Source organism: Carlito syrichta, unplaced genomic scaffold (genome assembly GCF_000164805.1).
Source record: "Carlito syrichta isolate Samal-C Ts95f unplaced genomic scaffold, Tarsius_syrichta-2.0.1 Scaffold309885, whole genome shotgun sequence".
NCBI classification, from domain to species: domain Eukaryota; kingdom Metazoa; phylum Chordata; class Mammalia; order Primates; family Tarsiidae; genus Carlito; species Carlito syrichta.
Genome location: NW_007253981.1, coordinates 576,240 through 598,497, shown reverse-complemented (window position 1 = coordinate 598,497; position 22,258 = coordinate 576,240). Strand labels below are relative to the sequence as shown.

Genomic DNA, 22,258 nt, shown 5'->3' with positions numbered 1-22,258 from the left:
TGTCCTGTTCTGACCCCTTATTGTGTACCTTGGGACCGATCAGCCCTTCCTTGCCAGGGGCCCCCGATTGGCCCGGCACACCAGGCTCCCCCTGGAGAAAAGAAGACATGCACTTGTCCCTGGCCCACCTGACCCCTCCTCATTCTGGGTGTGCCAAACACTCACCATCTCTCCTTTGTGTCCTGCCAGCCCAGGGCGGCCTGGGGGACCAGCTTCTCCCTGCAGCCATCAGGTGGAGAGGTTAGCCTTAGGCCTCAGGCCCTGCAGCTCCTCAAACCCCTTGCTCCCTTTGTACCTTGTCTCCCTTCTCTCCATCAAGGCCACAGGCTCCTTTCACTCCCCGTTCACCCTGAGGGAGAAAAGCAGGTACAAAAGTGATTTCCAGACACCTCGCCTTATGACCCCTTCACCCTGAAGCCAACTCTCCAAACTGGCGTTGTTCACTCCAACCAATCACCTGTTAGCCCACATTCAACCCTGGATACCCCAACATTTGACCCCAGATCCCTCATTCTCCCACATCAGGCCTTCCTGACCAGAAAATACTCCATCTCCTTCCTACCTTGAGGCCCCGAGGACCCATGAAGCCCATGTCTCCTTTGTTTCCTCTGATACCAGGGACTCCATCCTTTCCTGGGGATCCCTAGGGGGGTAAGGGTCAGTGTAGGGAGGCCAGTGAGGAATCAAAGAGAATCACCTGGATAGTAAGCAGGGAACACCATGAGGTGGGAGTCATCTCTAGAGGCCAAAGCCACTGGGGTCATCATGGGCAGGGGACACCATCACAGGAAGTGACAATGGAGGTAAGGGTTCCCAGGCAATATGAGGACACCATAAGAGTGCTACGTCAAAGGCTACCACATGGTAGAGCTACCACCATGGTGATGGGGGTTCCTGTGGGGACACTGGTATGTGTGGAAGCAAGGGTACCTTACCGGGTCACCAGGGATCCCTGCTGCACCAGGCTCACCCTGCAGGAAACATAGATCAGGGAGCCCTTCAGTGTGACTGCCCCCCATGCTAGCCTCTATGCTGCCCCTGCAACCCCTCGGTTACCCTGCAGCCAGTGCCCAGGCTGCACAAAGATTCTGTGTGAACACACGAGGGGCCCACAGTGAGGAAGCCAGAAACAGTCCAACACTCAGAGGACATGCAGGGACAGGTGGGGGCCATACGTGGCACTGGGTCTGTGACTGGGGCAGGGCTTGCCTGAGGTCCCATGAGTCCACGCAGTCCTGGCAATCCAGCTGAGCCCTTGCCACCAGGCTCTCCCTTGGTGCCCTGTGGGAGTGCCCAGGAGGGGGACACAGTCAGGACCAGGCCAGTCTGAAAGCTTAGACTATGACTGGAACCCATCCCTGGGGCAAGGCTCCTCATGCTGCTTCTACCAGCTACCTCCAGCAGCCCCATGCCTTCTGGCTGTGCCATAGCAGGATGGAGCTGGGGGCTGTAGTCCATGGAGTGGCTCATTTCTTACACTGGGAGCCCTAGATTCTTGTTCTTCACTCACCATTAGGTCCCTAATTCCACTTGGAACACCCTTAATACCCAAGGAGCCCCTTTCCTTTCTCTCTGGGGCCCTTCATAGAGCCAAAGTCCACACAGCTCTCCTGACCTCACAACAAGGCCCTTGAGCCCACCCTAGAGCCCCCATCCCCTCAGCCACCCGTAGAGTCACTGCTGCCTTCAGGACTCCCTTCCCCTCTGGCCCCCAGAAAGTTCCCCTCCTGACTTCCCTCCTACCCTCATAGACCCCCATAGGGAGCTCCCACAGTCCACAGAACCACATATGGGGTATCCCACCCTCTTCCTCGTACCTTGTCTCCGGGGTCCCCGTTTTCTCCCTGAGGTCCTTTGTCACCATCTATGCCCCGAGGCCCTCGTTCACCCTGAGTTGGATTAGAAGACAGAGTCAGGGGCTGAAAGTCCCTCACCCTCTAGGGGTATGAGCTCTTTATCCCCTAGGCAAGCCCCACAGGAGCCCCTCCTGCACCCAGGCTAGGGGAGACCTAGCCTGCACACAAACCAGGGCTACTCACCATGTCCCCCTTGGCACCTCGTGGCCCTGGAGGTCCCACAATCACAGCTGAATCACCCTGAAGGGGCAGGGAGGAGTCAGGAGCACCATGACCCCTGTGCTGCCCTCCCCTATGCCCACACTCACCTTGTCACCCTTCAGCCCTGCGGTTCCAGCATCACCCTATTGGGTGGAAGAGTGTGAGTTCCACCTAAACCAGGGAGTGCCCAGTCCTGAATTACAAGATCCATCCCCACCCCACTTGCACAAGGACCTTTATCTCATATCCTTACCTTCTCCCCATGCTCCCCGCGGCTGCCAGGGGGTCCCTGTGTGAGAGAAGATGACTGCAAGCTACGGGAATTAGGGGCAGTGGAGAACCAAGGGGGGCCACAGGATAAGGGAAACAGTGAGGACCAAAGGGGACAAGAGAATAGACAATGAGGACCTGAGGGTTAGATGGGAATGTAGAGTGTCCTGGGGCACAGAGGGCACAGGAAGATGAATGAGGTCAGACTGCTGGGACTTTCCCCTGTGGGACCCACCATGAGTCCTCGGGGTCCCTCCGGGCCAGGGCGGCCATCTTCACCCTGGATGGTGACATTAGGTTCATTGACTCAGAGGTTGGAAACCAGAGGCTAGAGCTGTGATAAAAGGAGTCCCAACGTGACTCCCTGCAGTGGGCCCTGGCTGTGGGGCAGGACATACATACCCGGACACCTGGCTCCCCACGCTCGCCTCGAGGCCCAGGAAGCCCTGCTCCAGCATCTCCCTGGAGATCAACAGGACATCAGGGATAAGTGAAAGGAATGGGGGGGATGGAGGGGCACAGGAGGTCAGTGAAGGTTGCAGAGGGTGACAGGGCCAGCAGCGGTGGGAAGGAAAGACAGGGGCAGAGGAGAGAGCCAGCAACATTTGTCCGATCTACCTTGTCTCCTTTGAGTCCAGAGGCCCCAGGTGGTCCCTGTGGGTCAGAGTGAGGTGAGGTTCCTGTGGCCCTCAAAGCCCACAGACACACCCAGCCCACAGTATGGCATAATCCCCATCATAAGTCCCTACATGGACAGACCTCAACACACAGGAAATCAGACACATGGGGCTTTGGGGTGCTTCTACTCACCACTGACCCTGGTGGTCCAGGCGGCCCCAAGGGGCCTGGGGCTCCTTCTCTTCCTGGGAGGCCTGCCAGACCCTATGAGAAAATGAGGCAAGAGAGTCAGAGTGACTTGGGGAGCCCCCAAGTCAGAGTCCCCTCCTCCTTACCTGCTACCGGATTCAACAAGTCCCCACATGCTGATCCCAGCCCCTCACCCGCTCTCCGCTAGGGCCTGGCTGACCCATCTCTCCCCGAGGACCAGTCTGACCAGGGAATCCAACAATACCAGGAACACCAGGGGGACCAGGGGGTCCCAGTTCTCCCTAAAATAAAGATAGCAAAGGGAGGAGTGTCACTGCAGGACCCTTCCCAGGACTAGTCCCAGCATTCTCTCTTCCCTCCACCTCCAACACCACCCTACCAACTGCCCTCACCACTACTCATGGGGCATTGACTTACCTTCATACCTGGAGGACCACTTGGCCCAGGGGCACCCTGGACCCCAACTCCTGAGTCACCCTTTGAGGGAAAGAGGGGTCAAATCAGGCTCAGGGAGTCTCAGGACCATGATTCCAGCAGGGACTCTTCTGCATACACCTACCTTGTGACCTTTGAGTCCTGGAGCCCCTTTCTGACCCTAAGGAAACAAAGTAAAAGCATTTAAGGGGGTAAGAACATGAGCACAGACCCCAGACTTGACCCAAAATACTCCCAGGGGAGCTCAGATATGATCATGAACACAAGGGAACTCAGCTTGTGACCAAGAAATGGCTCACAGGTGCTCAGATATGACCACGGACTGACTCGTGAGGGTACGGACAGAGAGAAGCTCAGATGTGACCGGCCACAGATGGATGGTGTTCAGGCCTGACCACAGGCACAAGGAGCCCTCACATGAGTGCAGACACTAGCACCACAGACGTGAGCAGGCTCATTCCCAGAAAGCTTACATGTGATCACAGACATGAACATTGACAGGTGGAGGGGGAGAAAGGAAGATTATGAACACGACTAAAGTGAGGCCCACAAAAACTCAGATGTGTCCTGAAACCCGGGCAATCAGACAGGAGCAAAGGCTTCCCAAAGTGCCGGGATTACAGGTGTGAGTGCTCAGACATGGTGAGGAACAAACCAGGGACAGGCACATAGAAACCTCGAGCCCTCGAAGTGTGGAAACTAAGGATGTGTGACCCATGTGATCCAGGGAGCAGGCTCCCAAATGCTGATACATGTAGCCAAACTCAGGGGTTAAGGCATGTGCAAAAGCCCAAGAATTGTCCCTATGTCCACCATCACACTACTCAAGCCAGGCCTCAGCTTGCCCAGATCCCAGACTCACATCTTCCCCAGGATCTCCAGGCTCCCCTGCACGGCCAGCTTCACCCTGCACAGAATGGGTGGTGAGTGGCATCTGGCCACCTGGCCTTACCTGTTTCCTCCCAACGTTCAGGCCCTAGGGCTAGGTCCACCTTACCTTCTCGCCCCGTGGTCCTGGCAATCCTCGGTCACCTTTGGCTCCCTGTGGATATTAAGGTCAAGACAGGTGAGACTCAAGGAGGGACAAGAGACAAGAGGTAAATGTGGGACATATTATGAAAGCTGAGGGTCAGGAGAGTAAGTAAACTATGGGTCAAAGGTCACCTGTTGTCAGAAGTTCCACACTCACCGGTTCACCCACCACGTCTCCAACAAAACCTCCAGGGGCTCCCTGATGAAGGGGAGGGGTTAGTGGGGCTCCTTGGTCCCCACCACTTGGCCCCTCTCCCTGGTCCTCCAGCACACTCACCTTCTCTCCCTTTGCTCCAGGCGGACCAACCACAGCCTGTGGGGAATGCCTAGTGAGTTGCCCAGCCACCTCCTTCTCCCCGTCCCCACCCTGCCATCATGATGGGATTTAGAAACTAAGGCTTGACGGTGAGGCAGAGAAGTTGGTGCAGGGAGTGGGGGACAAGGTCAAAGATTACCTGTCCAGGGGCCCCCATGGGTCCAGTTTCTCCTTTAGGTCCAACAGGACCGGGCAGACCTGGTGATCCCTATGACAAAGCATCGTGAGGAACTCCATGCCTCTCCACAACCCACTGCTGCCCACTCTTTGTCTTCCAGGCACACAGCTGGGCACAGAGACCCCAAGTAGGTTTGCAGTGAACTCCCCCTAGGACACGTACTGGCAAACCAGGGCTTCCTCTGTCACCATCTTTTCCACTGCTACCATCACGACCTGGGGCTCCCGGCTTCCCTGTCTCCCCCTGAGAGGGAGGAGCTCTGTCAGGGGCCTGTGTATGGACCCTGACCCCTGGAGCCCAGTCCCTGACCCCCAGGACTCACCACTTGTCCAGGCAAACCTGGTGACCCCTGTGGACCCTGAGGGGGAACAAGTCAGATATGAGGGTCACACAGGGCAAGGGACAAAAAAGCAGGCCACAGGAGAACGTGGGACCCAAGGAGTGAAAACATGGTGTCCCTCAAGGGGCCACAGGGAGTCACTCACCACAAGGCCTGAAGGGCCAGGGGGGCCAGGAAGTCCCACAGCGCCAGTAGGTCCCGGCAAACCCTGGAGGAAAAAGAAGTTCAACCCCACCTGTTTCCCTATGACCCTAACTCATGAGCCAAGCTACTCACCCTTCCTGGGGGTCCTGTCTCTCCTGGCTCCCCCTGCAAATGACCCAGAGATCACATAAGCAGAGCCCACAAGACAGAGCTGCTGGTACTCAGCTTCATTGGAGGGAATGCCAACCCAAGAGGCTGGCAAATGTCACCCTGGTGTGTATATACCTCAAAGGAGCTGCCTCCTCCTCCCATCCACACCCACCCGCATGCCTATACTCACCTTCAGGCCGGAGGGCCCCTGGGGTCCTGCAGGGCCAGCAAGACCCTAGAGAAAAAGTCAACGGCAGGGAACAGGGGTCAGTGTTATCTGTCTGGGCTCAGGGATGAACACAGAAAAGCCCTGGTTCATCAGTTGTGGCCAATGCCCAACTCTTCCCTCCCAGACTCCCACCAAGCAGTGTTCCCCACGTCACTCACTGGGGCTCCAGGTGGTCCAGGGTCTCCATGGCCACCCTGTTGGAGACAGAAAGAGTCTGACAAGGGGGAGCTAATCCTATGATACCGGGAAACTGAGGCAGTACTGCTCATTAGAGCAGGGCACAGGATGGGGGCAGGAGAAGTGAGGGTTCTTGGGTACTCACTGCTGGGCCAGGGGCTCCCCTCGGACCCTGAAGACCCTGCATAGAGGACATATTGAAGAGCATAAATCTGGGTATCACATGGGCCTATTCCCACTCTCTGGGAGGTTTGACTTTGGGGGCCCACTTTCATGCTGTACACCTCCCAAGCACAGATCACACATACCACAGACTGCACCTCATGGAGAACACACATGAGTTTGCACACATACACACATAGATACACACACACAGCAAGCCTCTCACAGACATCATGAACATGCATGAACCACAACTGGGCAGGAATCACAGAGGTAAACAGGCACAGCAGCCAGCACCTAGAAGAGGTTCCAGACTGGGCCAGGCCACTCTGGCCACAACTCACCGGCTTCCCTTCAGACCCAGACACACCACGCTCTCCTAGTAGACCCTGAAGAAAACAGGTTTAAGGTCACACTGCCCTTGTCCCCCCATTCCCACTCCCCATGGACCCACTATCTCCCTAGATAGTCAGAGGCAGGACCCAAACAACCCCAGGCAATGCAAACTCAAGGTCTGCATGTAGGACAACACATGTAAGAGTTCTTGTACATGTGTAGCCTGAGGGGCAAGGACTCACCGGACTGCCATTCTGACCCTTCTGTCCGGGCTCTCCTTGCTCTCCCTTGATACCGGGCACACCCTGTAAGCAGAGTGTTATGTCCTGAGCTCAAAATCCCTGCCACATGCCCATGTACACATGCACCCTGATATGCCACCCTGGTATGCCCCCATAAAGAGTGGGACATAGGCCATGTGCAGTGGCTCACGCCTATAATCCTAGCACATTGGGAGGCCAAGATGAGAGAACTGCCGGAGCCCAGGGGTTCCAGACCAGCCTCAGCAACATTGGTAAGACCTCATCTCTACAATAAATCAAGAAAAATTAGCTGAGCATGTTGGTGCACGCCTGTAGTTCCAGTTACTTAGAAGACTGAGGCAGAAGGATCGCCTGAGTCCAGCAGGTTGAGGCTGCGGTGGCTGTGAACGTGCCACTGCACTTTATCCTGGGCGACAGAGTAAGACTCTAACTAAAAAAAAAAAAGAAAAGAAAAAGAGTGGGACATACATAGTAGGGTAGGAGGCCTCACCCTATCTCCTTTGGGACCTCGGTCGCCATCAATGCCTGGCTCCCCCTGAGGAGATGAAATGTTAAGTCAGCTCTGGTGCCTTGGCAAGTGGTGGCCCTAAGCCGATCCCACACACTGACCTTAGCACCCTTGAGTCCAGGGGGTCCCTGTTCTCCAGAGAGTCCAGGACCTGGTCCATCCACTGCTACCTGTAATCACAAGTGACAGGGGATAGATGTGTCTGTCAGAGGCATGGGAGGGTCATCACAGATCACAGGATCACAGAAGGTTACATAATCAGAGACACCACATGGAAGCCTAAGGTAGCCACCTGGTCACCTAGGGAAGGGCTGGGATGATCACCTTGGGGCCAGGGGGGCCAGGGACTCCAGGGGGTCCAGGGAGACCAGGAGGGCCATCTCTGCCCTGCAGAAAACAAGAAAATGGAGTGGCAATCCCAGAACAACCTCCAGGTAGCCCCGGTCCATGAAGCCCTTCCCAGCTCACCTGTTCTCCACGTTCTCCTTTCTCTCCCCGTTCTCCCTGAAATGCAAATAGCAGGGTGAGGGCCATGTCCATGGGTGTCCAACCTTTCCTGACCCCACTTCTTTGGATTTCCCGGTCAGCCTCCAGGCTTACCCGTTCTCCAGGCCTTCCTGCCTCCCCCACACTCCCAGCCCTGCCTGGGAGCCCAGGAATACCAGGCTTTCCAGGCTCCCCGGCAAGACCGGGAGGTCCAGGGGGGCCCCTTTCCCCAAGGGCCAGGCCAGGCGGCCCCTGAGGGCCAGGGTCTCCACGATCTCCCTTCAGGCCACGTTCTCCAGGAAAGCCAATGGGGCCCTGCGGGAGCAGAAGAGGGAAAGCTGGCGGCTGTACAACTACACCCTTCATGGGGCACACCCCACTGAGTAGTTACTAATCACCTCCTTTCCTGGGGGGCCCCGTTCGCCCACGTCCCCTTTGGGGCCACGCCGCCGTTCAGGCACAGGCAGGAAACTCCCAGAGCTCTCATCCCAAGTCTCCACGATCTCCCGCAGGGCAGACGCCTAAGTAAAAGCAAGGGATCAGAGGAACAGGGCCCATAGCTGCAGCCACCCATACCTTGGGCCCTGTGGGCACCACTAGCCCCAGGGCTCCCACGTGCCCCCTCCCTCAACCTCTAAATGACCTACCTTGATGCCAGCAGTTTCCAGCAACCGCTCCACATTCTGGAGACAAAAGACTGGGTAAGGGGTTACCCGTGAAGGAAAAGCCCCTGCTTTCTGCCCTACAGTGCCTCTGAAAAGTACCTCCATGCCTTCTTCCCCAGGCCCTTGCTCAGAGTACCCTTTAGGCCTGAGTCAAGGCCTGGCCAAAGTCTACTGGGAGCCCCTCCCTGGCATGTCCCCATTGCCCAGATTCCCTTGAACCTGGAACCAGAGTGGGACAGGGGACAGAGCACACAGTAAAGAGCCTGCAAGCCTCTTGATAAGGGGAAGGGCTGCAGAGAAGGATCCTGTGGGCACGCAAAATAAGTCAAGGGTCAGGCCCCGAGGTTGGCTCACCGGCACGCTCCCAGGCTCTCCTCTCAGGCCTCGCTCTCCAGGGAGGCCCTGGAGAGATCAAGAGACAAGCTGCTAGGAATCAACTTTGGAGTGTGTCTGTGAATATGTGAGCACTATGGCTACCTGGGCATGTGAAAGGTGAGGGCCCCTCACCTGTTCCCCTTTGGATCCAGTCTCACCACGGTCACCCTAAGAACAAGAATGATCAGATGGGTGAATGTCCCCAACCCTGGTCAGCCCCTCCCCATACCCTTGCCCAACATATGCACACTCACCTTGGGGCCCATGCTTCCTGGGACACCAGGAAAACCCTGAGATATGACAGAACACAAAAGGGTCACACAGGCCTACGGCATCCCAGGAAAATATCCCAGTATTCCATGAAAACATAATGGCCTCTGTTGCTCCCAAGTCCTAAAAATTCCCTGGACACTCACCTGGCCAGGAGGGCCAACTGGCCCTGGGAGGCCTGGAGGGCCCTGGAGTCCAGGGCTACCAGGAGCTCCACGCTCACCCTTGGGGCCATCATAACCCTGTGGAGAACGCAGCTAGTATCAGGACCCTGAGGCACCAGAATAGAGTAGGGCTATATCCCACAGCGTCAGGGTCAAGAGGTAACAGAAAACTCCAGCACTCACTTCTCTCCCAGGGGCACCTGAATCTCCCTTCTCTCCCTAAGGAAGACAAGGATGCTTCAGATATGGCCCCAATCGGAGGCCAGAGCAGACCCCAGGTAGGGGACCTTACCTTCCTCCCATCTTCTCCAGGGTCTCCAGGTTCTCCCTGTGGGCAGAGGACTCACATTAGCCCAAATGTTTACTGGTCTCTGCCTGCAAGATGCTGTCTTTGCACGTTTCAGATGACTATGACTGTATGTCTGTGCCTGGCGTTCCATGGCTCTGAGTGTTCTGAAGCGTGATCTGAGTGAGCTGCTGCATGTCTAAGGTTATGTCCGCATGGACCTGCACCACATGTCCTCCTGTCTCTAGCTCTCTAGATATAACTTCACATCTATGCATCTCTGGGTTGGTGAGTGTCCACATGTCCTGGGTGTATGTGTGTATCCATAGCGTCTTAGCATGTGTACCCATGGTTTGTGTGTCCTGGTCTATCTGCAAATCTTGGCCCGATCTACATATGGACATGGGCTTATACATGTATACATAGGTCCCCAGTTCCCTGGGAACTGTTTGTCTTGGCATCTGTCTGTGTGTACCTCAATGTGTACGGCCAGATGTAGGTGGATGACAGTGCACCTAAAGACATGTCAGCATGTCCCAGCACATGTTACATGTCAGAGTTAGGAATACATGTCCCATCGTGGCTCAGCACGGGCCCACATGTGGTCCTGGGTCTGTGGTTTAGCACCTACACACGCACTGAATCTGGGTGTAAATGCCTGGGCAACAATGTGTCTCCAGTTGCTCTGAATGTGGCTTCATGCCAGTGTGTCTGCACCTCTCAACCTGTCTGTGACTCTTCACTTGTGCCTGTGGCTGTAGGTTATCTCTGCATGTGTCAGTTCATCTGGGCATAAGTTGGCCCATTCACCTAACCCACTATGTATCTGCAAGGCTGCCTGTGTGTGCACAGAATTACGTTCCACGATGCACGTGCATGTCTGGGCTATATATGCAGCAGGTGTTGTACATGTCTACATGTGTCTACCCATGTGCCTCAGGTGTTAGTGCACATCTGGGCTGTGTACACCTGCTGGCTTTTCTCAGCAGGTTTCACCGTGGCTGCCCTAGACACACTCACGTTTTTTCCATTCAGACCCGGTTTGCCGTCCTCGCCTGGCTTTCCCTGTAGGAACAGATCCTTGATCAGATATCAGGGCTGAGGTGAGGGTAGTAAGGGGACAAAGAGGTAGCATGAAAGCTTGGACTCACTGGTGCTCCAGGGGGGCCAGAAGGACCAGGGGGCCCCTGTTCTCCTCGAAGGCCTGGAAGCCCCTGGAAAAATTATTTGCTAAGATGGAGAGGGCCTCTGAGATATCCCTTGAGGCACACCCCACAGACTGGAAGGACCCCAATAAGATCTTCCTCCAGTCTAGAGAACTCCAGGATTGGGGGATCCCATTGGGATTCTCTCAGGCACAGACCCCATGGGTTGGAGGGGCCCCTCTGCTAAGACTCTCAATGAAAGAACCCACAGATCTTAGGAGGATTATTAAGGTCTCCAATACAAAGAAGATCAGAAAGGGAGACTCTACTAAAACATCTCTGCCAGGACTGACCCGCCCCCACTCTCACTGTTGCTGTGATTATGATGCCCTGGCTGGAGCTGAGGCTGACTCCTGAGCTGCCCTCCATGCCAGCATCTCCCCTCACTTACGTCTCTTCCTGGGTCCCCAGCTTTGCCCACGGCACCCTGAGGAGAGACTCAAAGTCAGTTAATCATGGTCACAGGGTCAGGGGCACCACCCACTGACAGGGACACTGTTTGCTGTGAATCCTAGGCCTGCATGGCAGTAACATGCCCCACCCAGGGAGGTTGTTGGGAGAAGACACAGACAACACTTTGGACCCAGCACTCATCAAGGTCAAGACCACTCAGATGAGTTGGAGTCTAGAACCTTCATGTGAAGGGGAAAGGAAAGGGGAAGACCAGGCAGTGACTATCACAACTCACAGGCAGCCCAGGGGGTCCAGGAGCTCCTGGTTTGCCATCCAATCCACTCCGGCCATCTAGCCCAGGGGGTCCCCGGTCACCCTGAGGAAAACAGTGGTAAGAAGCCTCAAAGGCATAAATGGATCCGCAAGTCCAGATTCACGTACTGAAAAACCTCCATACCCTCTCACCTTTTCTCCAGCTGAGCCTCGGACGCCTGGGTCCCCCTGGAGGGAACAGGATCAGATAAGAGACAAGGGTAATATAGGGGACTGAGACTGACAAAGCAAGGAACATCACTCACCTGTGGACCTGGGGGTCCCCGAAGCCCATCAATGCCCTGAGGATGGGGGAGGAAGAAGTCAGAGCAGGCTTTCACAGATCCACACAACCACTACCACCCCAGCCAGGGGCCAACCACACTCACCCTCTCCCCAGGGGCTCCAGGGAGGCCAAGGTCACCCTTGGGTCCTCGAGGACCCTCTTGTCCACGGTCTCCAGGCTCCCCCTGTGGCAGAGAAGCTTGCTGAGGCAACAGCCCTTGAGCCAAGGCATGCCTGAGGCAGAATCTGTCTTGGGGGACACTGGAATCTTTCTCCACCCACAGACCCCAATACCTTCTCTCTGACTCCAAGTCCTGTGTCCACCTGTGTGGGGAATGACCAGGGAGAATGGCTCAGCAAAAGAAAGAGAGACTGGTGAGGGGAGATAGGGTCCATGAGGGACTACAGGATCCATGGGGGTATCAGAGAGGCAGTGGGGGAAGTGGGCGTCAGTGGAAGGAATATAGAGCCATGGGGTAACAGGAGCAGGTGACAGAGATGACAGAGGACCAGACAAGTTCAGTCCTTACCAGCCGTCCAGGGGGTCCTGGGGAACCCTGGCAAAGGAGATAATTATCCTCAACAGGAGCCTTGACCTCTCAGGACACTGCTCAGGTTTGCCCCAGGCTTAACTCATCTCCAAAATTCATTGCAGTGTCCCAGTGCCAAACCCCAGAAAGCAGGCCAGGCCCAGGGATGGCCATCGAAGTTTCCCATCTTGACCTTCAGGTCCCTCATGTGGACACTGACCAGAGCACTAGCAACAGCAACCCATCCATCTCTCCTGAGCCCAGAACACCAGCACTACTCACCGGCTCCCCGCGTTCACCCTTGGGTCCAGATGGTCCAGGGCTGCCCTAAACAAAGCCAGGGGTCAGGGTCACTCAGGGTAGGCAGCAGTTTGGGGGAGTTATGGAAGCACCATGAGACTCATGGAGATCCTAGTGGCCTTTGGGGGTTGGGATGCAGGGGTCACAGCAAGTGAAGATTGTGAGGGTTTAGCATTTTAGGGTTGGGGTGGCAGGACCAGGGGCTGGGAACTGGATGGCTGGGAGGTTGAGGTCGGGTGAGGGGTCAGCGGCTGGGACTCACGTTTCGCCCATCCTCTCCAGGATCTCCCTGGTCTCCCTTCTCACCCACAGGCCCCCGAGCTCCAGGTGCCCCCTGAGAAGAGCAGCTTGTCTGAGACAAACCCTCTCTGTATTTTGCAGTTTCTGCCATAACCCCCTCCACTTCCCCAAGTTCCCCCATCACCCCCAAATCCAAGCCAGAGTTTCCCATCATTCCATGTGTCCCTGTAGTTTCCCATCCCCCCTCAAGTCCCCTCAGAGTTTCCCATCACCTTCATACCTACTTTTTAGGGGTTCTTCCACCCCCCTACACCTTACTTTTCCCTGTCAAGACTCACCCGAAGGCCCCGCTCGCCCGCTTTTCCAGGCAAACCTGGGTCACCCTGGTGTTGGAGAGAAAAATCACACGTGCAGGTAAGTTAGGATTTAACTAGATCAGGGAGTGGGGACAGAGAAGGATCTGGGCACCAGCTGAGCAAGAAGCAGTGGGGCTGGATGGACTGGATAACCTGGTGGATCCCCAGCCCACTGGGATCCCAGCTCAAGGGTAAAGGATAAGGAACCACAGTGGGGAGTCGTCTTACCGGGGGACCCTCATCCCCTTTCTCTCCAACTTCACCCTGTGAGACATAAGAGTCAGCTCTGGCCCTGTGAGACACGAGGCTGGCAACACCCCTACTCTCCTGCCCACTACCTCAACTCCAGCCTCTTACATCTCGCCCTCGGGGGCCCACAGGTCCTGGAGAACCAGGCCGTCCAGGGTCTCCCTTCTCTCCAGGAGGCCCTGAGTCACCCTGTGGAGGAGGCAAGAGTGAGGCGATGCAGTACATAGTCAACAACCACCCCTCAAGGAGAGGTGACCCCAGAAGCCTTGAGGTTACCCAAGGTCACAAGTACTCACTGGGAGTCCTGCTCTGCCAGTGAGGCCAATGGGACCCTGAAGGGGGTAGGAAAAGGGCAAGACTTAGTTGGGGTCCCAGACACCACCTCAACTCCTTCTATTCTATCCCCCATCCCCACATTTACTCACCCGGTCTCCAGGGTCTCCTTTGGGGCCAGGGTCTCCAGGAAGAACCAAGCCGGGTGGGCCCTATGTGTGGAACAATAAGAATTCAGGAAGGTACAACTTTCATCTGCCCTACCCTAAACACTTTCCCTTCACTCACCCGTTCCCCTTTGGCTCCAGTGGCTCCTCTGGGTCCAGAGGGCCCCATATCTCCCTAGAAGTTTCAAAGACCATCACTGTTAGTCCCAAGCTCCAATTACCCCCATGACACAGCAATCATGTCACAGCCCTGTGACCTCCAAGTTCCAGAGAGAGATCCTATGACCTTGACCCCAACCTTGAAACCACCTCCCCTCATCCACACTAGACTTACTTTCTCTCCTTTGGCTCCAGCACCAGCAGGTCCCTGAAAACCAATAAGGCAGACACAACTTGGTCCCGTCTGGGGAGTATAGGACCAATATCTCAACAGGAATTAGGGTTTATATAGAATTAGAAGTCACAGAACTCAGCTTTTGCACAGAAGTCACAAGGTCATCACTAAGAGCAGGGTAAATATTACACAAAATGGACTGACCCAAAGAGCTCATTAGTAGCTGGGTGCAATGGCTCAAGTCTATAATCCCAGCACTTTGGGAGGCTGAGGTGAGAGGATTGCCTGAGACCAGGGGCTGCAGACCAGCCTGGGCAACTTGGCGAGACCTCATCTCTACAATAAATCAAAAAATTAGCCAGGCATGGTGGCATGTGCCAGTAGTTCCATTTACTTAGAAGGTTGAAGCTGAAGATTGAGGCTGTGGTGGCCATGAGCATGCCATTGCACTTCAGCCTTGGTGACAGAGTGAGACTCCAACTCAAAATAAATAAATAAATAAATAAGAGCTCATAACATGAATGGTGGTCATGGGGTCACAGGAGAACCACCAGGAGTCTGGAGGCAAGTGACAGCATAGGGAGAGCCACAAGCTCCAAGCCTGCCCAGGGTCCCAAGGGTTGAAGAATCACAGCCCAGAACACTGGTTTACAGGTGGGTCACTGCTCAAGAGCTGTGCTGTGCTTGGAGTCCCATCTTCCCTTCACTCACCACCACTGCAGGGTCCCCAGGGCGACCAGGCTCCCCCTGTGGAGCAAAGGTAGGGGCAAGGGTGGTCAGAGATCCACCTAGAACCCAACCTGAGGAGAGACCCACCTGCCACATCCCTGGTACCAAGTGGTACAATCACCAACCTATAACCCACCTTCTCTCCTTGGCGACCAGCAGGTCCTGGTGGCCCCTGTACATGGAGAAAGTGTGAGCCCAGGAAGGGAGGGATACATGAAAGTCACCCTCCTGGTCCCATCACAGTCACAGACTCACTTCAGGACCCTCAGCTCCAGGACGTCCAGCAATGCCAGGCAGCCCCTGGGAAAGAAGGATGGAAGTGCTGCTCTAGATTGGTGGGGAAGGGGGGATTATGAGCAAACAAGAGACTGGGGATGGGGCTGGAGGTTAGGGAAGACTGGGATTTAGGCTGGCGGGGTCAAACTCAGCAGGAAAACAGAGACCAGGTCAGTGAAAGTCAAGGTCAATTTATCAGAGTCAGAGGTCAAAAACCAGGTCCCTGGGATTGAGGGTTAGCACCTACATGGCAGGGATAAGAAGTCACATGAGGAGGGGTGAGTGTCAGGGATAGTAGGGGTCAAGGGGAAGAAGTCAGAACTGGAAGGGGCACAGGGCCTGTCAGCTGGCCATGACATTGCAGTCAGTGTGCTTACCTGGGGCCCAGCAGGGCCTGGGGGTCCACGTTCACCCTGGTGGAACAGAAGAGGTCAGAGCTGAACCTGACCCAGATCCTTTAAGGCCCTGAGAGCTCCCCCGGCCACACTTACCTTCTCTCCGGTCTCACCCTGGGCCCCTGCCAGACCCCGGTCACCCTGAGGAGAGACAGAGGAAAGAGGCCTTTATGATCGAACTCCAGACAGCGTGTCTCATGCTCCAACCACCCCCTCTAGAACCACAGCCTCTGACCTGGAGAGCCCTTCTCTCCTTGATCTTTCAGCCTCCCCTAACACTGTGAGGGGCCCAGAGTAGCACCCCTCACACCATACCCCTCAAGTGGTTACTCACTTTGGGGCCAATGGCTCCAGGAGGTCCCCGTGGGCCCTGAAAGGGGTGAATTTGGGAGTTCAGAGATTTGGGTGTGGGCATAAGGATAGGGTGTAGTTGATGGTTGAGGTGGGAGCCAGAGCTATGCCCACCAGACTCAGAACCCCCAGTCCTTACACTCACCCGTTCACCCAGGGTCCCGGGTTGTCCTGGGAGGCCTGGAGCTCCGTCCTCACAGTCACCCTGAAGAAGGAACACATGAGTGGGAAGATCCAGGAAAAGGCCTAGACCCCAGCACCCAGCCTCCTGCCCCAGAACTGGAACACCAAGAAGTCAGGTTTCCTACCTTTTCTCCTTTCTCTCCAGGGATGCCAACTGGGCCTTGGGGTCCAGGGCTTCCAGGAAGACCCTAGCAGAAAGTGAGTACAAATGTGAGTCCAGCACCCAATCACCAACTCAACAGGGTCCCTGGTCCTTCTAGCCACATCCCTAAGTGGGGTCCCCAAAAGAGACTCAAAGCCTCCTCACCGGCAACCCGGGCTCCCCGGGAGCAGTGCCACCATCACCTGGTCCAGGGGGACCCTGAGAGAGAACAGTAGTTCAGGCAATCATCAGAGGAATCAGTCTCCAAGCCACCCCCAGTACATCTTGTCCCTCACTTACCCGTTCCCCACGATCACCTTTGTCACCCTGGAAGACAGATTATTACCCCGTGAGCCTACGCCACCCTTCCTTCCCAAAGGTACCAGGAAGGATAAGTAAGGGTCATGGGGTCCAACTGGATTACAAGGCTCATGGGGGACCTTAGGAGTCATGGTGGGGCATGGGCATGGTCAAAGGGTCACATGGGCTCAGAGCAACAGACAGTGTGTAGTGGGCTCAAATGGGGTCACCAGGTCTCTGAATCATGTGGCAATCATAAGGTGTCACCTTCACAGCTGTTCCAGGAAGGCCTGGGGGACCCCGGGGTCCTGGGTCCCCCAGCGGTCCACGAGGTCCAGTGGGGCCCTGATGCAGGAGACAACGTAAAAGGGAAAACGTCACAGAGCCCATTCTTGCCATCCTCTTGTCGATGTTCCCACCACACATCACTTGTCTCCTCATATCCTGGACTTACCGAAGGTCCAGGGTCCCCTTTCTGCCCAGGAAGCCCAACCTCGCCTCCAATGACCTGGCCAGGAGGCCCCTGTAGGGACAGAGAGCAGTGGACAGGATTCAGGGTTTGGGAGCCTTGAGCTGGGATAAGACCCAGAGGTGCCCCAACTATTCTTTATTACACCCTAGGCCTGCACAGGGTCTGGCCCAGGGCAACCCTGCTCCCCCCCGGGACCTCCTGGTTACCTCCCTTCCCCTTTACCTACCAGCTCCCCCTTTGGGCCTCTAGGTCCTCGCTCTCCCTGTGGACAAAACAGAGCAGAGGGTGAGTCACCGCAGGCCAACACTGTACCACGGCCCCCGGCTCCCACGCTGTGGAAAGAACCCTGGGAAGATGCGGGGAGAGCAATAAAGGGATGGCTCCTTACCGGTTCCCCACGAGGGCCAGGCCACCCTGAGGAGCCCTGTAAATGGAGGCCAGAGTCAGAACAGACAGAACCATCCCACCCACTCAAGTAAAGTGTCCACCATGACTCACAAGGGAAAGTCTTGCTCACCTTCGGGCCAGGGGTCCCAGGGGTACCAGGAGTTCCAGGGCGACCAGGGCTACCTGGAGGCCCTTCTGCTCCAGGGAAGCCCTAAAGAGGCAAAGATGTCAGGTCAGAAAGGGACCCTCCCCTATGCCCCTGGTTTGCTACAGGAGCCTCATTCCATCAAAAACAGGCTCCCTACCTCCTAGGTCCCTAGTTAATTGGGGATGAAACAGTGGGGCAGAGAAGTGGCCCTTCAAAGTTTCATGGAGCCCAATCCCAGGCACAAGGGCAGTGACAAGGCAGAGGGCCTCTCACATCTCTGGAACTTAGTGCTGCTACTCAGGCTTTCTGGGGGATCTCGAAGTCTCACAGGCCTGTCCACTCCAGAGCTTCCCTCAAAGTCTCTGGCATGGTATAAGAAATACCCTGTGATTCTAAGTCTGCTTCTTTCTTCTCTCTTCTAAAAAGCCAGGGAAAACTTTAAGGAGTGCCTTAGGGAATTCGATGGACTCCACACTCACCTTCTCGCCCTTTGCAATGGCACTTCCAGGGGGCCCTGGAGGGCCAGGAGCACCAGTCCTGCCCTGGGAGAAGAGAGCAGGTAAGGAGGCGGTAAGCCAGTCAGGGCACAGGGACAGGTATGGGGACACTCACCGGAAGGCCAGGGTCGCCAGGAGACCCAGCTTGTCCTTTCAGGCCCTAGGAAGGGTAATCAGTGAGTGAGCCCTGTGTTTCCAGCCCCCCCTGCTCTGCTGACCCTCAACTCATCCTCTACACCCTCCAGGGGCACTCACCCTCACTCCAGGTTCCCCCTTCTGGCCCTGGAGAAAGACATGTCAGATGAGGGTCAGAATGGCTGGCCCCAGGTTGACCTTCACCCACCCTCTCCACTCTGGACACTTACCTTTGGACAATGCACTGAGCAAGGCTCTGGCTCGGGCTGTGGACACAGGGTCTCTTTGAAGCTGAGCATTTCTACCAAGAACCCCCAGACCCCATCTTCTCTACCACCTAGTCCCCCAGAGGCCTCTTCCAAACCTGAGGAGCCAAGGATGCCTGACAAAGGGCTGCAGCCAGGTCACTGACTGCCCGGTCCAGGCTTGGACCATCATCCACTGCAAAGAAGGTCTGGACAGGATCCATGCCTGGCACCAAGCGACGTAGTTGCTCTGGGTCAGATCCCATCAAGCCCAAGATCACCACATTGATCCCTGAGGAGGAGTCCAGCAGCCTGCATTACTGCCCTATTGGGGCCACATCTATTCCCAAGCCTCATCCCCATCAACCCTACTCCTTACCAGCAGCCTGCGCCTCACGAATGGGGCTGAATATGTCACCTCTCAGGGACTCATCCACTAGCAGAACCATTACCCCTGGCACGTGCTGGCGGCGCCCAGGAGCATCTGGTGCCAATAGGTATCTGTGAGCCATGACCACGGCTGTGCCTGGAAGGAAGGTCGTGTCAGAATCCTGGGACCCCAGGCTCCAACAGGTAGCCCCAGGAGTCCGTGCCTACTGCAGTCCTTACCCAGGTTGTTTCCACTTGGGTCCATGTAGGGGATGTCACGGATCTTTTGCAAGATCATGCCAAGGTCATGGGAGCTATTCAGCGGGAACAATGGGGAGGGCCGGTGACTGTAGGACAGCAGGCCAACCTGGGGTAAGTAGGGGGAGACAGAGAGCCTGGGAAGGATGACAGAGCAGGGATAGAGGTGCACAGGGCCTGGAGAAACACAGGGATGCATGAATGTGTGTGACTAAACCTGAACTATTTATCAGGGGGTCAGCAATGATGATAGGAGAGGGAGCCAATCTCCAGATGAGAGAAGATTTGGAGCCTGGGGCAGACTTGGGAGAAAGCTTGAACCTATGGTGGGGTTAGAAGGTGGTGGCATTTGGTAAGGAGCCTGGGTGAGGAGGGGCAGGGTGAGGTAGGGGGTCTGTCTGTCCCTAGGGCCAAACCTGGACTGCCTGTGGCCCAAGAGGCCCAAGTGCAGTCCCCAGCCGTTCCAGGACCCTCCTTGTAGACTCTGCACGGTGAACATTGTCTCGAGTGGCATGCAGTAGGAACACCACATCCACCAAGCCATGGGGACACACTGCAGGAAGGAGGTCAAGTCTCTGAAGTGGGGGGCCCATCCAGCCACCCTTTTAGGCCCTTCTCACTGTGCCCATCTTACCTGGGATCTGCGTAACAGAGGTCTCAGGACCTGGCACACCCTCCCGGACAGGTGTCAAGGAGAAGATATAAGAGACACCAGGCTCTAACCCTGTCACCCGCTGGGAGCTCGAGATCCCTGGAAGTGTCTGTGGGGTCCCAGGCACTTCTGCAGGGGACAGAACTTGGTTAAACAGGAGGCTTCTCATGGAGCCTCAAACCCACCCCAACCCTGGCCTCCCCCTCACCCTGGCCAGGGCCTCTGAGTGGCCGCCAGGATAGGATGTAGCTGGATGCCCCAGACACTGGGTTCCAGGCCAGAGTCACGGAGTCAATCGAGGTGTCCACTACACGTAGTTCAGTGCTTGAAATACGAGGTGACTCTGAAGGAAGAATGAAAGATCAGGGATCAGAGGCTATATCCTCAGAACCCAGAGTGGAGAGAACCGAGAACTGGATAGGTCAGTGTAGGCAACCTGAGAGGGAAGAGGCCAGTGCCTCAGAGCAGGCAGTGTGGGCACTATGAGGTTACTGTGGGTGATGCATAGTCAATTCTGCGGTGGTTCTGTGTGGACAGGACAATCACTGAGCAATGACGGAATGGGCAGCTGGAGCAGTCAGGAATACACAGCAGGGCAGGGTAACCAATGAGTTGGGACAGGTAGCTGGCCAGGGTCCACTCACCAGTCCTCACAACCACAGAGGCAGGGGCCCCATCCATACCGGCCACCTGGACCCTTCACATGCACTGCGTACTCAAAGAACTGAGATCCCAGGGTTTGTCTGAGTGAAGGGTCATGAGAGGTCATGCTGGTTCACCCAGGGTCAGGGGATGAGAGTCACAGAAGTCTCCCCAAATCTGGGGTGCAGGAAATCAGGGTGGGTCATGGGTGGGGGGGAACACTCCAAAGTGAGGTAGACTCTCTGGGCTTACCAGTGCGTGCAGTCACCTCTGTGGGAGGCCCTTCTCCGGAAGGTCCCAGAATGCTCAGTCTCACGCGGTACAGTGTCCCTGGCTCCAGCCCATCCAGGTGGTAGCTGCTGAGCCCAGGTCCCAGGATCCGGGACTGTTCCTGGCCACCTATGGCAGGTATGAGGCTGGGGGTCAGAAACACATGGGAGGATGATACCTCCCTGTATTAATGGACCCGCCCACCTTACCACCCCCCGCATCACCTCACTGACTGACTGCTAATGGGGTCCACCTTCCTGACTGACCTCCTTCATTCTTGCTGACCTTGCCCCCTTTACTGACCCGTCCCCATTGACTCTCCCTACCTATTGTAACTGACTCTGTAGACCCCAATGAGAACCCGCCCACCCTCACCAACCTCGCCCACCTCGCTGACTCTGCCCACAGTCCCACAGCTTCACTGGGCCCTAATCTCCTCCTGGGGGCACCTCTCACCCTCTGGTCGCCAACGAAGACGGAAGCCATGCGCCCCGGGCACGGGCTCCCAGCGCAGCCTCAGTGAGTGCTCCCCACGCTGCACCACGCGAAGGGTCTCCAGGGCTGGTGGAGCCTCAGGCGCTGGAGAAAAAGCACAGGAATCAGGGAGGCTCCCTCGCTGCTGGCCCCTGCACCAATTCCAGGTCGACCCTGGCACCTGCACCTTTCCCAGCCAGCCCAGGCATCATCTTCCCTTCTCTCAGACCCAGCCCCACAGATTCACTACCAATCCTGTTCCTCTTCCCAATCCAGAGCACACAATCTCTGCTCTCCAAACTGTCCAAACCACCTATCCAATACTCAATCCAGCCTAAGCCCTGCCTACGCGTGGTGACGACGATGGAGACAGGTGCTCCTTCACGGTCCCCGACAAGTGCGGTCACTCGCACGGAGTAGCTAACTCCGCCTTCAAGATCCCGGATCTCTGCGGAGTCTGTGTTTCCTGGGAGTATCTGGTGTCTTGTTGGGCCACCTGTCCAGGTGAGCATAGAGAAATGGTCGGGGTGGAGGTGGCTGACAGGAGGGGGCAATCCCTGCCAGGTAGGACAAGGGTGGGGTCAGGGAGCCATACCTTCACTCCGGCCCCAGGTCAGTCTGTAGGCTGTGGCCCCAGTGACCCCTACCCAGGTGACCCGCAGAATGTTGCTGGAAGCATTGAGGATCTGTAACCTTGATACACTGCCCACAAGCTGGGGGGCTGGAGACATAGGTAAGGTAAGGGGTCAGAGATCATCAGGTGTCTGACAGAAAAGGGTGTTAGTGCAGGCATGGTTAATGCAGGGGAAGTCTGAAGGTCAGTGTGAGGTTAGCGTGGATAGGTCAGTGTAGGCAACCTGAGAGGGAGGAGGCAGTGACTCCGAGCAGGCAGTGTGAGCACTATGAGGTCACTGTGAATGATGCATAATCAATTGTAGGGTGGTTCAGTGTGGACAGGACAATCACTGAGCAGTGATAGAGTGGGCAGCTGGAGCAGTCAGGAATACACAGCAGGGCA

The 22,258-nt window shown here is 56.2% G+C and overlaps 1 protein-coding gene across 1 annotated transcript in view; it reads right to left on the bottom strand.

The window, feature by feature from the left end:
* Window positions 1-22,258, bottom strand: part of COL7A1 (collagen type VII alpha 1 chain) — a 31,698-nt gene that overhangs the window by 3,357 nt on the left and 6,083 nt on the right. The window contains exons 19-109 of the mRNA XM_008068174.2: window positions 21,836-21,961; window positions 21,590-21,736; window positions 21,223-21,345; window positions 20,749-20,895; window positions 20,063-20,197; window positions 19,837-19,983; window positions 19,619-19,755; window positions 19,185-19,311; window positions 18,955-19,101; window positions 18,695-18,867; window positions 18,561-18,596; window positions 18,451-18,477; window positions 18,311-18,355; window positions 18,178-18,240; window positions 17,681-17,761; window positions 17,552-17,587; window positions 17,390-17,425; window positions 17,146-17,214; window positions 16,959-17,036; window positions 16,692-16,718; window positions 16,557-16,610; window positions 16,375-16,437; window positions 16,212-16,271; window positions 16,050-16,085; window positions 15,812-15,856; window positions 15,698-15,733; window positions 15,300-15,344; window positions 15,181-15,216; window positions 15,027-15,062; window positions 14,316-14,348; window positions 14,103-14,156; window positions 13,967-14,026; window positions 13,838-13,873; window positions 13,650-13,730; window positions 13,521-13,556; window positions 13,275-13,319; window positions 12,959-13,030; window positions 12,679-12,723; window positions 12,397-12,423; window positions 12,161-12,190; window positions 11,971-12,051; window positions 11,848-11,883; window positions 11,735-11,770; window positions 11,565-11,645; window positions 11,268-11,303; window positions 10,823-10,885; window positions 10,692-10,736; window positions 9,678-9,713; window positions 9,569-9,604; window positions 9,368-9,463; window positions 9,206-9,241; window positions 9,084-9,119; window positions 8,931-8,978; window positions 8,559-8,594; window positions 8,310-8,432; window positions 8,026-8,226; window positions 7,894-7,929; window positions 7,750-7,812; window positions 7,527-7,595; window positions 7,408-7,452; window positions 6,897-6,959; window positions 6,663-6,707; window positions 6,302-6,337; window positions 6,138-6,173; window positions 5,941-5,985; window positions 5,733-5,765; window positions 5,602-5,664; window positions 5,439-5,474; window positions 5,279-5,359; window positions 5,078-5,146; window positions 4,900-4,935; window positions 4,780-4,821; window positions 4,588-4,632; window positions 4,453-4,497; window positions 3,715-3,750; window positions 3,573-3,632; window positions 3,329-3,436; window positions 3,138-3,209; window positions 2,946-2,981; window positions 2,730-2,789; window positions 2,563-2,607; window positions 2,311-2,346; window positions 2,165-2,200; window positions 2,040-2,096; window positions 1,818-1,889; window positions 1,210-1,281; window positions 936-971; window positions 563-643; window positions 296-349; window positions 166-219; window positions 29-91 (exon numbers count right to left, since the gene is read on the bottom strand). Coding sequence (XP_008066365.1) covers window positions 29-91; window positions 166-219; window positions 296-349; window positions 563-643; window positions 936-971; window positions 1,210-1,281; window positions 1,818-1,889; window positions 2,040-2,096; window positions 2,165-2,200; window positions 2,311-2,346; window positions 2,563-2,607; window positions 2,730-2,789; window positions 2,946-2,981; window positions 3,138-3,209; window positions 3,329-3,436; window positions 3,573-3,632; window positions 3,715-3,750; window positions 4,453-4,497; window positions 4,588-4,632; window positions 4,780-4,821; window positions 4,900-4,935; window positions 5,078-5,146; window positions 5,279-5,359; window positions 5,439-5,474; window positions 5,602-5,664; window positions 5,733-5,765; window positions 5,941-5,985; window positions 6,138-6,173; window positions 6,302-6,337; window positions 6,663-6,707; window positions 6,897-6,959; window positions 7,408-7,452; window positions 7,527-7,595; window positions 7,750-7,812; window positions 7,894-7,929; window positions 8,026-8,226; window positions 8,310-8,432; window positions 8,559-8,594; window positions 8,931-8,978; window positions 9,084-9,119; window positions 9,206-9,241; window positions 9,368-9,463; window positions 9,569-9,604; window positions 9,678-9,713; window positions 10,692-10,736; window positions 10,823-10,885; window positions 11,268-11,303; window positions 11,565-11,645; window positions 11,735-11,770; window positions 11,848-11,883; window positions 11,971-12,051; window positions 12,161-12,190; window positions 12,397-12,423; window positions 12,679-12,723; window positions 12,959-13,030; window positions 13,275-13,319; window positions 13,521-13,556; window positions 13,650-13,730; window positions 13,838-13,873; window positions 13,967-14,026; window positions 14,103-14,156; window positions 14,316-14,348; window positions 15,027-15,062; window positions 15,181-15,216; window positions 15,300-15,344; window positions 15,698-15,733; window positions 15,812-15,856; window positions 16,050-16,085; window positions 16,212-16,271; window positions 16,375-16,437; window positions 16,557-16,610; window positions 16,692-16,718; window positions 16,959-17,036; window positions 17,146-17,214; window positions 17,390-17,425; window positions 17,552-17,587; window positions 17,681-17,761; window positions 18,178-18,240; window positions 18,311-18,355; window positions 18,451-18,477; window positions 18,561-18,596; window positions 18,695-18,867; window positions 18,955-19,101; window positions 19,185-19,311; window positions 19,619-19,755; window positions 19,837-19,983; window positions 20,063-20,197; window positions 20,749-20,895; window positions 21,223-21,345; window positions 21,590-21,736; window positions 21,836-21,961 — 5,729 coding nt within the window. The remainder of the gene's footprint in view (window positions 1-28; window positions 92-165; window positions 220-295; window positions 350-562; window positions 644-935; window positions 972-1,209; window positions 1,282-1,817; window positions 1,890-2,039; window positions 2,097-2,164; window positions 2,201-2,310; window positions 2,347-2,562; window positions 2,608-2,729; window positions 2,790-2,945; window positions 2,982-3,137; window positions 3,210-3,328; window positions 3,437-3,572; window positions 3,633-3,714; window positions 3,751-4,452; window positions 4,498-4,587; window positions 4,633-4,779; window positions 4,822-4,899; window positions 4,936-5,077; window positions 5,147-5,278; window positions 5,360-5,438; window positions 5,475-5,601; window positions 5,665-5,732; window positions 5,766-5,940; window positions 5,986-6,137; window positions 6,174-6,301; window positions 6,338-6,662; window positions 6,708-6,896; window positions 6,960-7,407; window positions 7,453-7,526; window positions 7,596-7,749; window positions 7,813-7,893; window positions 7,930-8,025; window positions 8,227-8,309; window positions 8,433-8,558; window positions 8,595-8,930; window positions 8,979-9,083; window positions 9,120-9,205; window positions 9,242-9,367; window positions 9,464-9,568; window positions 9,605-9,677; window positions 9,714-10,691; window positions 10,737-10,822; window positions 10,886-11,267; window positions 11,304-11,564; window positions 11,646-11,734; window positions 11,771-11,847; window positions 11,884-11,970; window positions 12,052-12,160; window positions 12,191-12,396; window positions 12,424-12,678; window positions 12,724-12,958; window positions 13,031-13,274; window positions 13,320-13,520; window positions 13,557-13,649; window positions 13,731-13,837; window positions 13,874-13,966; window positions 14,027-14,102; window positions 14,157-14,315; window positions 14,349-15,026; window positions 15,063-15,180; window positions 15,217-15,299; window positions 15,345-15,697; window positions 15,734-15,811; window positions 15,857-16,049; window positions 16,086-16,211; window positions 16,272-16,374; window positions 16,438-16,556; window positions 16,611-16,691; window positions 16,719-16,958; window positions 17,037-17,145; window positions 17,215-17,389; window positions 17,426-17,551; window positions 17,588-17,680; window positions 17,762-18,177; window positions 18,241-18,310; window positions 18,356-18,450; window positions 18,478-18,560; window positions 18,597-18,694; window positions 18,868-18,954; window positions 19,102-19,184; window positions 19,312-19,618; window positions 19,756-19,836; window positions 19,984-20,062; window positions 20,198-20,748; window positions 20,896-21,222; window positions 21,346-21,589; window positions 21,737-21,835; window positions 21,962-22,258) is intronic.